Source organism: Polistes dominula, unplaced genomic scaffold (genome assembly GCF_049000335.1).
Source record: "Polistes dominula isolate Pdom_NZ unplaced genomic scaffold, Pdom_raw_medaka contig_482, whole genome shotgun sequence".
In the NCBI taxonomy this organism is placed as follows: Eukaryota; Metazoa; Arthropoda; class Insecta; order Hymenoptera; family Vespidae; genus Polistes; species Polistes dominula.
In genome coordinates, this window is record NW_028301016.1 from 601,309 (window position 1) to 616,569 (window position 15,261).

The 15,261-nt window shown below is 26.2% G+C and overlaps 2 protein-coding genes across 3 annotated transcripts in view; one reads left to right on the top strand and one right to left on the bottom strand.

Annotated features, from left to right (window-relative positions):
- LOC107064422 (dipeptidase 1) overlaps positions 1-15,261 on the top strand; it is a 363,750-nt gene that overhangs the window by 265,430 nt on the left and 83,059 nt on the right. The window lies entirely within an intron of this gene.
- Positions 2,875-4,637, bottom strand: LOC149031995 (uncharacterized). Its single transcript, XM_089174182.1, has 5 exons — positions 4,377-4,637; positions 4,031-4,221; positions 3,618-3,957; positions 3,168-3,541; positions 2,875-3,084 (listed from the first exon to the last, which is right to left on the bottom strand). Exons 1-5 carry the CDS (start codon positions 4,481-4,483, stop codon positions 3,014-3,016), a joined length of 1,083 nt encoding a protein of 360 aa, XP_089030308.1. The 5' UTR covers positions 4,484-4,637; the 3' UTR covers positions 2,875-3,013.

Here is a 15,261-nt window from a genome sequence, read left to right on the forward strand (position 1 = left end):
AAAGTTATTTCATTTTGTAAAACAAGATTTTCTATCTGTATTGAGAAGCAACTAGATGGTAGAAATGTACAATGGCAATCTTAAAAATATTTAAATATTTTCTATATCAATATTCAATTAATAAATATATTAGTAAAATTTTACTTACTTTCTGAATTATTGTGTCTTTTTACATCATTCGTCATAAACATACAAAAAGAAGGCTTCATGACGAGGAATCGTATCATGTCTTTTATCGCTAAAACATAATTTTGATCAACTTTCATTTTTTTTTTAGTTATTGTTATACATGAAGGACATCTCTCCTTATTTACAGATTTACCAATCTCCCACCAAGATCTATTGTCATTAAAAAAATTTTCTTTTTTTTACGATGATTAACATGTGAATACATTTATTGAACCGTTTATTTTGAAAATGAACCAACTTTATTCGTTGTTAAAAAACGCATTTTATTCACTTAATAATTCACACTATTTTAATAGAAACTATAAATTAAACACCCTTAGATACTCTTAAGCAGCATGACTCGTTAGTATCCTGTACGTATATTTTTAATTCCATTGAAACGCAAACCCTTCAATATCTCGATTCGAACATAAATGGAGTTAGACCACTTTCAAAATAAACGGCTCTATTGTACTTTAAAACTGATAATAAAGAATAGTTATTATTATTCATAATTGTACAAAACAACAAAATAAAGTTATAATACAAATAATTAATATAATTGTACTTGCAAACTAAAAAAGCATTATGCAGTTCTTTTGTATTGAGTTGTCTAAATACCAAACGTAAAGCATTCTTGTAGGGGTACTCTTTTATTATCTCACAATCAGACATATTTAATTTGATTAGATAATTTTCAATAGACTTGTATGATTGTATACTATAATTTATTACTACAGTAGAAAATTATTCAACTGATTATTCAAAATTGTTCTGGAAAAAAGCATTTATAATTAAAAGTAAATAAAATAAGAACTTACAAAAACAAATTAACACGTTGACTGCCGTGCGCAATTAATGTAATTTGCCCGTGTTGCCAATATAAATTTTTTATTATGGGATGGATATTTTGTTGAAATTTTTCTTACATTAAATAAAAGAAGTTTTATAATTGCGGTTAATGCATTGTTTATGGCGGGGGTTATCGGTGACCTTCGAGACGCTGTAGAATATTTTTGTGATTATCAGTTGTTTCAAACTGTCCAAATATGATAATAGATTAGAATTTATGGAAAACCCAAATTGATTTGTCTGATTAAATAACTGATTGTAGTTCACTACTGCGAAAAATTATAAAATGTTTCAGGAATTTGACAATAGAGGTTTTACTGATTACTTGTATTGTAAATTAAATGGTGTTATATAAACAAGTAACTCGAAAATTATTTTAATTCCTGATTTAAGGATAAAATTAGTTATTTATTTAGTAAAATGTTTTGATGATAAAAATTACATTTTATCAAACAATTAGGTACAGAAAAAACGTCAATACATGTCATCCATATTTTCATTGTATTAATAACATTATTTTGGCATATTTTATATGTCATTTTTTTCTTTAAATCCTTATAAAAATAATGATACTATTTTAAAAATTTATTATTATCAATATTTTACTCTAAGTATGTATTTTTATTATTGGTCACGTCTCCGGTCACATATAAGCTACACGGGAGTCAACGTATTAGACAATAGAAATTTAAATAACATAGTATACACAAAGCAAATTATTTAAATTAAAGATCATACAATATTATGACAGTTTTCATAAAAAAAATATCATAACGTTCTTCGTCTATCCAAAACAAAAATATGAAACTTATAACCGTTATTAAATAAAGCACCATTTTATGCTTTTCTTTTGTTTCCTACAAAAGATTTCTTACATTCATATTGTTTTTATTTTTCGATTATTAAAGATGGCATAACTTTTGCATGCTGTTATGAATAATAAATTTCACGAATAATGAAATATAAACGATATTATTAAGTCTAACAATACTCGATAATCATGTTATATTTGTAAACAAGCATTACCTTCAAATTTTAAAATCTAAACTTCGTAGAAACTTTTGTATTTCTCAATATTCTCCTATTAAAATTTAATATTTTATAAACTTTATTTAATATCGTAATGATTTGATAATAGTTTTATATTTTTCTTTTTTGTTAAACACAAAACAAAAATTCAGTCTGATAAAAATTTGGTTGTCTCTTAATATTAGAATTATTCACTTTGCATATTATGTTCGTGAAAGTTACTTACCAACAAAATTTATTTAAAACTACTTTGGAAGAAAACAATAATATTTTTCGGTCTATTCAAACTGTCTAATTCAATACTAAGAACATAAGAACACGTTATAATACAATGAGAAACAGAAATTAAGAAAATGAATACCGAGCCAATTCTTTTTAATGATCGTAATTTTTCATACGAAGTTCATATACACAATTCCAAATATTGTAGGATGATTCGTTTGCAAATTTATAAAATATAATAACGAAGACGACCTCGTTTGATCACTTTTAACCTGTTTATTAGAATACGATTATATTATCGATTTTTTCATAACTTGAACGATTCGGATACCTAATATCTTAAATAAAGATTGTACTTCGTCAAACTAAATAAACATTTCGTAAAATTCAATACATATTTATGCCTATCTGCCCTTAGAGATCATTTAATAAATAATGTAATTAAACTAAGTTTTGTAGAACAATAAAAGATAAAATGATTTATATTTAAAAACATTTATTTATTAATGAAATTAATATTTAAACATTTTGAATTTATGTAATATAAATTATATAATTAATTGTAACGTATTATAATAATACTATAAATATTATGATGCTTGATTTCTGTTCTTACTTTACTTATTACAGAATTTTACTTAAACATGTAAATATAGATGTACATTCTTTTTTCCTTTAATTTATCTTACTATTACAATTTTTTTTTACTAATTTTCACAAAAGTAACATAATTAATCAATGTCTATTTATATGTTAGTAACAAGAGAGTTGTATGCTTAGAGTTCTCGTCACTATAGAGTGATACAAAAAATTCTAGAATAAAAATTATTTTAAAAGAAAATTATGTAGAAATATACAAATAGATAATTCATTTTTATCATTAACATTTTACAAACCGAGTAATCCATTTGCTCCAAATGGTTCTCTCCCAGAAGTATGAAATAGTTTCACGTTTGGAAAATATTCTTTAAATAAAATTGATTCTAACTTAAAAAATTCTTTAAAACGGCTGATAGAAGTATACATGAAAGCTATCGAGTGATCTTTTAACTTTACTTCCGAGCTTAATTTTCTAAACTTTCTTGCTATTAATTTCCTCTTTTCAGTTTTTTTATCAAAAGTTTCAATGTGGGCTTCTATTCCCTCAGCATGTATAAATAAAAATGAAATATCCACAATATTACGACACTGAAACACTCCAGGTACTCTGTTACAAATACAGACTTCTCTTACAGTACCTCCCCAAATAATATAATCCTTATGTTGATACCTAACAATAAAAATATTAACAAATATTAATGAGCTATTCATGTATAATAATTTCTAGAAAAAATTAATTATATTACCATGATCCTAAAAATTTAATTAATTCTCTAAGTAATTTAAACTTCGATTGTTTGCACCATATAATCAAGCAATATTTCTTTGTACACTCAGGTGGAATAATATTATCAATGAAAGATTTTACTTCATTACCTGCTACAAATTTACAATTTTCTTCACCTTGAGCTTCTATACTACAAAATGATTTTGGTTTATAATTACAAAAAAATGTCAGAAATTTTTTTTCAATATTTGTTGTACCAGGAAAAAACGCGGAAGAAAGCGTAAACACTCTATCATTTTCATCAGGACAATCTAACCATAATGAGATGCTATTGTCAGGCGTCATTGGACAATAACATCCTTAAACATATTAAAAGATCTTCTGTATCAATATTCAATAAATCAATATATATATTTCTAAAATTTTACTTACCATCTGAAGTCTTATATTTTTGACAATCATTTGTAGCAAACATACATATAGAAGGCTGAAAGATGGCTTTTTGTAATAACATTTTTATTCTCCTAGGAAATAATAGATGTGTTTCCGCTTTTCTTCTTGTTAATACTCTACATGTAGGACCTCTCTTTACATACTCAGATTGAGCAATTTTACACCAATATCTATTATCATTGAAAAAAATGTCATTTTATACAAAGTTCTTTACATTTAAATAAATTTATAGTATAAGATTAATAATACAGAATAACCACAATTTGCTATAACAGTTGAACACAACAAAATACATTTATATTATAAGCAGTTAACATAATTTTACTTGCAAACTAAATAAACATTATGCAGTTCTTTTGTATTTAAATATCGAAATACCAAACGTAGAGCACTCTCATTGGGGTATTCTTTTACTATATTATGACCAGACATATTTAATTTGATAAGATAATTTTCAATATATTAATATGATTGTACAGTAGAAAGCTTCCCAATTGATTATTCAAAAATGTTCTGAACAAAGCATTTATAAATAAAAGTGCATTAAATAAGAACCTACAAAAACAAATTAAACAATAGAAATATAATAAATATACATATAACAAATTACTTAAATTAAAGATCATATAATATGATGATATTTTTCATAATAAAAAATATCATAACGTTATTCGTCTATTCCAAACAAAAATATCAAACTTATATAACCGTTATTAAATAAAACATTTATTAATTATTATGCATTTATTATGTTTTCTACAAAAAATTATTCTTATTCATGATGTTTTTCTGCTATCTGTTTTTACTTTTCATTTGCAGAAACTTTCCTACGAGAATCTTTTTTTATTCCAACTACTTTTGCTTAATCTTTTTTGTACGTATTTGCTTCTTAATTTTAAAGATAAGTTCTTCGTCTAGCTTATTTATAATTAATTTCGAATTTTACTTATGATTTATCTATTTTTCTAATTATCTAATTGTTCTTTTGTCACAGATATACAAATTTTGTATTCTATCTTTTTTTTTATCAATTCTTTAGAATTTACATGCATTAATTATGTAATAAAATCTACAGTTGCGTTCTGTTTTATATTAATAATAACAGAAATCTATTTATACTGAAGAAATTATTACATATGTGTGTGCATGATATATGAATAATAAATTTCACGAACATCGAGACTCAATCAATGTTACTAAACTTAATGATGTCCTTATAGTTTACTATATTTGTATACAAGCTATACCTTCAGATGTTGAAAATTAAAATAACGGTGAATTTGTAACATTTTTCAATATTCTGATATTAAAATTAGAAAATATGATCTTCTACTCTTTGTAAAAATTACATTATTTATCAAGTATCTTTTAAGATGTAAAAGTAATCTATACTTTTGTAAAATAAAAGAATATTTTAATATAGTTCTTAACTGCGGACATCTTTTTTCTTTGTGAAGAACAAAATTTTAACACAGCTTTATTTCATTTGATTAATTTTGAACAGTAAAATTATTCACTATGATTATTATTTTTGAGTATTGTACTTACCAAACAAAATATATTTAAAATTACTTTGCAAGAAAACAATATATTTTGCACTCTACTTAAACTGTCTACTCCAATATCAAAAGTATGTTCTAATATAATGAGAAGCAGAATTGATAAGAAGTAATAACAAGACTGGTTGCTTTAAACTACCGCAGTGTGTCGTACTAAAATTAAACATATACAATTTCAAATTTTGTAAGACGATTAATTAGAAAATTTTTCCTATCAGGTTGACGATGAACAAAATGATGATTTAAAAAAATTTGATGAAGAACAAATAGTGAAGACAAAAAAAATCAGTTTTAATAGAAAAATTAAACAATAAAAAGCTATTCACAAAAATAACAAGTTAAAGAAAATATGAAATTTAATAAAACGATTAATAACAAAACAGAGAGAGAGAGTGAGTAATTGTTTTAATTATTGTATCAGTAATAGCAATAATAAGCTTATTATTCTTGTTTTTTCTTTCTTATAAACAAAACCTTAATGCCACAAAATCTATATTTTTAAAAAGCTTTGTTTAATTTACGTGATACAAAAAATTATATTATACTTTAATCAACATAATAAAAACAAAATAGTATAAATAAAATTACGTTACATTGTTAATTCCATCGTATAAATGTAAGTGTATCAATGTTCCGTGTATTAAATAAATTAAATTTTTAATTTAAAAATGTCAATTTAAGAACAGGTCACTTATTTTTTAACATAATTTTATAATTAAACGTGGTATAAATTAGTACAGATATAAAAATAATGCAAACGTGATAGTATTCATTTTCTTATCATAAATTATATATTATTACACACACACAGTTACTTAAATATTTATAAAAACATAATTACTTATTTAATTATTGCATACGTTACCAATATAATTCTTATTATAAATTTTGACTAAACTTATACAATTTATGCGAATTTAATTATTATATGGGATTATAAAAATTTGTATTTTTATAACCTTTAGGCGGCATGATATTTTTCAAGTATCCATACAATTTTGAAATAAATATATAAAAATTTTTTATTTTTATGAAATGAATAAGTAGATAAAGTGTTCTGTGATTTTTTTTTCAATGTAAATTTTACAAACTTTTGAGATTATTAGCTCCGATTGGTATATCGCTGAAAATTTGAGCTAATGTTACTTCCGAGAAAATTTGTTTGAGTAGAGTTGATTCTATCTCATAAAAATCATGATAATGTCTGGTGGGAGTGTACAAGAAAGCAATGAAATTTTTCCTTAACTCTATTGTGTTCCTGAAATCTTGAAAATTCTTTTAAATTTTTTCTTTGGTATTAGAATTTTCATTTCAAATTAAATACTCAGCAATCATATTCTCGTTATTTATTAAAATTTTTATCATATTTGCTTTGAAATAATTTAGGGGTTCATAACACCATAAAGGACTATACACATCCGCTTAATGTATTGTCATACCCCAAACAAAACCAAAATCTAGAAACCTACGTAAAAAGACGAATTAGAAATATTTATGAATATAAATAATCTATTTACGTAGAAAATATAATAGTTAATATTGAATATATTACCAATTTGCTAAATGTTACATCGTATCTATTAATTTAGATAAATTAGAAAATATTTACAATCAAATTAAACATCTCTTAGTACGAGAAGGGTATTTAAAAAATCGGTTATATTTAATTTTCATTTCATCGTATTTCCTGAAACCACTTTACACGAAATAACATGTTTCTAGACAATAAAATCCTGACAGATAAAATCTTTAGGCAAAGGTCCAGTTAACTAATTGGATTTTAAATGTATAAGGAATTATAATGGTCGAAAATGTATTATCGTATTGTCTAAAAGTATTTTCTTCCAACTTTATTATGTAACAATAAGTTGGCGCAGGCTAGGTATGAAGTCGTTAAAAATATCCAGAATATTTTTTATAACAATATCTTATTATTTGATATTCATTTAAAATCGTGCTTATTTTCTACTATTCTTGAATTGCAACTCCCGTTAATACAAAATAAAAGTTAATGAGCTTTTCCGTGGATAAATTTAAAAACGTGTTCTTTTGTAGTAATTATGCGGTTACGAGTTTTTATTACTTAGCCTGTAATAAACTGGGGATCTTTTAATGGATTTTCTGCTTCAACAAGTTTCGACCATGTAATTAATCAATTGTTATATTTATACAATCCTCAACATTTAAATATATTCATCGTATTAAAAAACAAACTTGAATTATTTATCTTATTACTTTTTCGTGTTAATAAAACAAGTAAATTTCACGGATAACAAAACACGACTAATGTTACAGGACTTAGATTTGTTCGTACGATTACCGCGTTTTAATAACTAAAACAACCTTCAAATTTCGAAACATAAAAACTTGTAATATTTTTCACATTTTCTGATTCCTAATAGAAAATCAAATTTTATTTCATATAAAACGTATTATTTAACAAATATTTGTAAATGTGTAATCAAAAATATTGTTATCATTAGTAACTGAACAAAGTAATCTAATAATAAACTTGACCATGATTTATGATTTTTTCCCCTTAAGAGAAAACTTGAAACACAGTAAAATCCAAATTTTTTAGCATTTGAATGTAACAGTTAGTTATTTTATAAATTATATTTAAAATTTATATTAACGAGAAGATGTTTAAAACTGGTTTGCAGTAAAAATAGATTTTGTTTAAACCCGAACATTGAATCGAGTATCTAAAATGTATGTAAATAAAAACATTGTTAGACAATTGGTTCAAAAGTCAATCAAATTAGATCAATGTAATACACGAAAATTCTACTGATTGGATTGAGAATAGGTGTTCTAAGTTTAAAACGTTTGAACAAAAAAAAATCCCATCTTCTATATTACACAATCGAAGTATATAATATATATAATACAATTGCCGTAAGCAATCCACTTTGGTTTAAGTAACCGTATTAAAAAGCAAAGTCATTACGATAGAAAGAAAAGCACTAGATAGTAATTGCCTTAATTAAATTCTTTTTACAACTTTGCTTTTTCAAATAATCTATTAATAGTTCTAATTCATAAGTTACATATTACATTATACGAAAAATAAATTCATTTAATTCGGGCAAAGATTTGATTAGTCATCTTTACTGATATCTAAACCTACTTCAAATATTAAAATCATTTTACATTCTAGAAACAAAAATTCCAGACATGATATAGAACATTGTTATATTTCGATTCGTCAAATAGATTGATCCTTTTATTTACGCGGATTAACTGTTCCGCTTGAAATGTTTTTACACGGATAAAAATTGCTGCGTAGTCTGTTTATATAAAAAAAATGTGATAAAAAAACAGGTGTGTGCGGATCACACACGTTAGAAGTAAAACCTTCAAAAAAACCAAGTTTCGAGAAAATAAGACGAATGCACAGTATTAGGAGTAAGATAATTGTAGGATTTATTTATTATAATATTACTACCATATATAACAAAGGGCACCGGTATGGTATCTGGGTGGAATAGCTGATAAAAATTACACTTTTCCAAATTTAAACAATAAAAATTGAATGATTAATGCGATAGTCATAGATAGACACCAAAATCGTTAGATATTTGTCGACGGAAAGATACCCCATTGCGAACTAAGTAAATATATCATTTTTGTGAAAATCTATCGTAAGGTTATTTTTAACACGATCAGGAATTTTCCATTGGAACTAATTCCTTTAGATGTTCCAACGAAGGACGGAACAATCGGGCAAAGTAAAATGGGGAGCCCCCACTGAGAGCTCCTACTGCTCCTACTGGGGACAACTGATTGTTCCAGCTGCGACAGTAATGTCAAACACTCATCGAGACCCCTTCGTATACTTCTTGGATTTTTCCTAAAACGTCCTTGACAACATACGGATCAGTCACCGTATCCTCTCCCATCACAATCTCTAGGTGGGTTTTTTAATCCCCTTGCCATATCTTATTTAACGCGTCATTATTCTCCTGGACTATTTTGTTGTTGAGTGACGCACAAGGTTTAGCAAGTAATCGACTGTTCATTCCTTTGATCTCAGCAAGACGTGCGTCGTGCTGAGCTAACAACTTCTCTAAGATGCCAGGAGGTATGATGACTAATAGTAAGCCTTAAGAGAAGAATCAAAATCCAAAAGTTTGAAAACTAACATGAGAACAAAACCCAATGCGTTAGTGTCCTATTCCCCACTCCTAATCGCTAGATTAAAGTTGAAAAAGAGAAAGACAAGAAAAATCCGAGTGGGAGAGAAATAAAGAAATCTTAAGCGTAACCATGGAAACGCAGCTCTGTGACGTTACTTCAATCTCCCACTATCCTTCACATTCTCCACTATCTTTTCGTGTCCCCGCCTACAGTCCCAACGTTCGCACCTAAGACCCCAACGGTAGTGGGAGAAAGTCGTGCGCGAACGGGAATGCGCAACGTCTCTGTGTAACACGTGCTTGAATTCCGGAACCTGTTGCATCCTTCCCGTGAACAATGAATAATGGCACCATATGCAAACAAAGGCACGAAAACGATGAGAAAGAATAAAAGGAACAAAGGTGCAAAGCTTTTTCCAAATTTAGTGATTCACTAATCCAACCTATCATTCATTCCTCACCGTCACCCATGTTTAAAGTGGTCACGTGGCAAAAGCAATATGTAGCCGTGAATACGGCTAGACTGACTCGAGATTCTGAACGCCCATTCTTAACCCTTTGCGTATGGAGTCGTCTGACAGGTGAGTCTCGCTATTGAGGGCGAGAGGTATTCGAAGGTAAAGTAAAGAAAATATTAACGTCGCACGTGTCAAAATCTGTGCTGTTGTACGTAAATCTATCTGACCGTATATAATGATGTTTAAAAGTACTACATAAATAGAGGTATATACAGGATGTTTCATTTAAATCGATAGAATCAAAATTTCTTGGAAATTAATGACTTTTTAACATAAGTGTTTTGGTACTTTTATGTAGGGAATAAAAATTTGCATGATTTGGTGTATAAAAAAATATATAATTTTATTTAAAAAATTACAGTTGACCTTCATATGACCTTTACGCGTCCACCTACAAAAAAAACTAATGATATTAGATAATGTTCCCTCTTAAAGCATTCAACTTTTGTCTAACACATTTTTTTCTATCATCAAAAGTTTCAAAGATATTTTAATTGGACATTCTGTATAACCGTATAAAAAAGTGTCATATAAATGGAGAAATAAGTTTTATTAACATCACATCGAAATGGAAAATTAATGTTAGTGTTTTCATCATATTTCGCTCTTTTATAACCATAAGGATTATTATGCGGTGCAATTAAGAATAAAATTATACCTACACTGTTTATGAAGAGATTATGTCAACGCTAGGGACAAAATTGTTTTTCAAAATTTCAATTTAACAGATGCACCACGTTTAAGCTATTTAATTGAAACAAATGTTAGCAAAATAAAGGCACCAGTGAAATCTAATTATTGCATGACAACGCAAAAAATGACTGAGAAGTTGGATTTATCAAATTTGACAATTCACGATCATTTAAAACATCTTGAATTCTACATATAAAAAAAATCGTCTTTTATTTATCATTGAAAAAACGAAATTACTTTTCAAACACCCTAATAGTTGTTATTTAATTTTTTATTTTATTCATTGTTTATAATATTTCTTTTCTACTTTCTTTTCGTTTCTTTTATAAGAAAAGACTTTTTATTATGAAAACTTTTAAAAATGCAATTCAGGATTCTCATATTCTCGGATTATGCATTAATATACAGAGTGTCTTAGGTTTTTTTTTGTACAAACGTTGAAAAAGCATATTTCATGCTTAAGAAAATAATTTTATAGAAATATATGTCATTTTTATAGCTTTATTATATAAAAGTTATTACATAAATTATAAAATAAAATCATCATTATCATTAAAACCTTGGTTATAAAACTCGATAAAAAAAGTTTTATTTATCAATTAAATAACTATATGTAAATGAAGTGACTGTTGTTTTAAAATAACTAACTCCCTTACTAATTATTTGAGTATGTGAAACCGTTTTATTATGAATATTAAAAAATATCAAATTAAAAATAAATTGTATGTAAATTTGATTAATTTAATATATAGTGAATTATCTGCAAATTTCTTTTCAATTTTTGTCTTATTATTACAATCCTTATCAAAAATTAGAACCAAGATTTTAAAATTAATGTCACTTATATACATATTTTAAGATCCAATTTTTCATAAGTCTTCGTATAGATGTAATTTCGTTGTAGATCTAAAATCAAATACACCATCATAAGAACCCTTTTGTGTGGAACCAACGAATAAAGACAAATTCTAAATATTTCAAATGAATGACAAAGATTTTAGAAATAAAAGTAAATAAAAAAATAAATATATTTAAATCGTAAGAAATATTCTGCAAGTCTTACCTTTTAATATGTAATTATCATTATAGTTGTATTAAAATATGACCTGAAGAGCCTGGATCTTGGCTTTTTAGCAAGCCCATTTAAAATTTTTACAAATTCTAAAAAAAAATAAAACATTATTTACTTATTAAAATAAATAAGTAGATTAGATATTTTCCTTTATATAGATTTTATACTAACTTTTTAAATTTCCGCCTAATCCTGCAGTACCTCCTGCATAAAATAATGGAATTTCGGGAAATGTTTGTTTAAATATTTCTGAATCCTTGTTCTTGTATTCCATAAAACGAAAACGAGGCGTGTACATGAAAGCTATAGAGTTCTTATTCAATTTTATATTGTTTTTAAAATTAATGTACTTTCTTTTTATGATCACCTCGTCATGACATTTGTTGTCCAATCGTAATGACCAAATTTTCATATTTTTACTGCTCAAAAATATAAATGCCAAACCCTCTCCTTCATAACGTACAGATGAGTTCGACTTAGTAGTACATATACTTAAGGAATCTTCGATTCCTCCCCAAATGGAGATTGGATGTTTTGGAAACCTACGAAAACAAAAATTCTAGAAGCCGTCTTACAGATGTTTTCAAGTAAATTATATAATTAGAATAAAAATATATATATTACCACTCGATAATTTTAGTCAAAACTTGTGCTGCTTTCTTCACAATATTTTGATTCAGTAAAATAATCAAACAACCTTCAGTAGAAGAATTAAAAATTTGACTAAAAGTATTTTGTAGTGCATAAGCTTTGTATAAATTACAATGCTCATAATATCCAAGTTCTGGGCAAAACATTACGTTTTTATAGCGCTTTATAAATAACGATATAGTTCGGACTTTTATATGAGAATTTCCTAGAAACAATGTATTATATATATTTTTATTATTTTCTATGTATATACTGCCAAGTGTTATGCTATAACATCTATTTGGCAGATTAATGCAGAAACAATCTGGAAATAATAAGAATATTGTAAATACCTATATTTTATGAATTAATATATGTTCACTATCAAACTTACCTTCTTTTTCAACAGAAAAATCTTTCTGAAAAAATTGCATCTGCAATATAGGTAAGCATGGTAAATGTTTGTATACCTTTCTCGTCCATGTTTTAATTTCTGTTAATGATCCCTCCTCTTTGAATAAAAATATGCTATTTTTTCTCCTGCATTTACATATATACATAGTGCATTCATGTATATATAAATATACACTATATACATAGTTGAGTAATACAGGCCACAATCTACGATCATGAAAAAATATTTTAATATGTTTTTGTTCTATAAATACACTTATCTTAATAAGCCCCCCCCCCTTTAAAATATTATAAAATAAACTATTTATTGTAGTATTATTAAATTAATATAATAGTCCTTTATATGTGTGTATGGCAGCAAGACATGGTCACTTACATTAACCAGTTAATTGTGATTGACAAGTATACTCGGCATGCACAGAAGTAGTGACTTTATAAAATAGTGACCATTGGCTATGTAATTTATAATTTTTGAGAAAAACAAAATATATTCTCAAATTTCAAGATGTTTAGAACATTTTGTTTGTATCATATTTTATACTGTCAGTCACCGATGACTGATGAGGCTGAACGAAGAGTTGAGCGTCAATCAGCGGTGACTAATGCGGGCTAAACGAAAAGTTGAGCGTCAGGCACCGGCGAATGACGCGGCTTGAAATAAAAGTTTTTGGTCATTCAGCGATGCTTGACAATATTGTCCATATAAGCTGTGTCAGCCGCCGGTGACTGACGTACAACTATTTTTGTAATACAACGTAACGTGCGTGGCCTGACAGGGATTTCCGTAAGAATTCACGTGGCTCTCAACGTGTTAAGAAAATAGGCTAAAAAGACCGCGAATGAAGGTGTTGCGCTCAAGAACAAAAACACTGACGGGATTTGGTATTTTCGGCAATAAACTTTCGAATTCCTAACGCCAGCTAATAATTAAATTAATGTAAAAAATAATTAAAAAATAATAAACTATATAAATTTATATGGAAATTAATTATTACTACATTTTCATATGAAAACATATTTATGCATGCATTATAAATTATTAATATTACTTTACCTGTACACCATATATGATACTGTTATAACATTTATACATTGAAAAATAATATGTAGAATATCGTTGTTTAAATTCGCCATTTTTTCTGTAAATATTAATTCATTTTAATATTACATATTTCAATCATCTTATCAATACAATGTATTATAATTTATTTTTAAGCACACACTACTTGAAGAATTGTCTAACAGTTAAATTTTGTTATAGTAAAAAACGAAATGCAGGTATCCCCCGAAAACCACGATACTTGAAGAACATGAATTTTGAAGAACGCGGATATCTTTTTTCAAATTACACACGGTTTCAAACTGCACGATTTTCGAGTAATTTTTTGAAAAAAAAGAATAAACAAAAAATTTTCAAATATTTATTATTTTTTATTTATTTATTTTTTTAATTTTTTTTTTAAATTTTCAAATATTTTACTTGTTTAATAAAATAAAGAGTTATGATTAAAGGCAAAATTGTTTAAGATTATAAAGAAATTATAACTATTATCGCGAAATTTAAAAAATCACGTCTATGACTTCTTAATTCCATTCTATTTTAATTGAAATAAATACACATTACATATACATTTCTTAAAAATAAATATTATTTTGATAATTAAAAAATTTAAGTTATGACGTTTTTTCAAAACTAATTAAAAAATTAATTTTAATTATATAATATTAGATTTCTTAGAAGTGTTTACCAATATGAATTCAGAAAATATCAATTTGTAGTTTTTTATTTAACAAAATAGAATTTAAAACGTAACTTTATTTTCACACTTGAAACGGAATCCCGTTTTTTGTAGTTTCAAACAACACGTGGTTTCAAAGAACACAAAACCAATTAATCGTGTTCTTCAGGAGTTACCTGTAAAACTTTACTATATTTTTTATATCATTTCTCAAAAGTTTATTAATTGTGTCATTTCTTATAAAAAAAAAAGTAATTTCTTTATATTAAGTAAGCTATTTAATATTCAGTGACAAATATTACAAGAAAATATCGTGTTATAATATTTTTACGTGCTATTGCTAGTGGAGTACTGAATATCTTAGAAAAACTGATGCTACAGGGATTAATAATGTTCGTATAAACTTTCGTGATTAGAAAGAAACTTTGTATGAAGCAACCTTAACG

Coding starts and splice junctions, on each gene's coding strand:
- LOC149031995 (XM_089174182.1), bottom strand. CDS start 4,483: ATGTCTGGTCATAATATAGTAAAAGAATACCCCAATGAGAGTGCTCTA. Junction 3,542..3,617: donor ATTAAATTTTTAGGATCATG/GTAATATAATTA, acceptor TTTTATTGTTAG/GTATCAACATAAGGATTATA. Junction 3,085..3,167: donor TGGAGCAAATGGATTACTCG/GTTTGTAAAATG, acceptor TTTTTATTCTAG/AATTTTTTGTATCACTCTAT.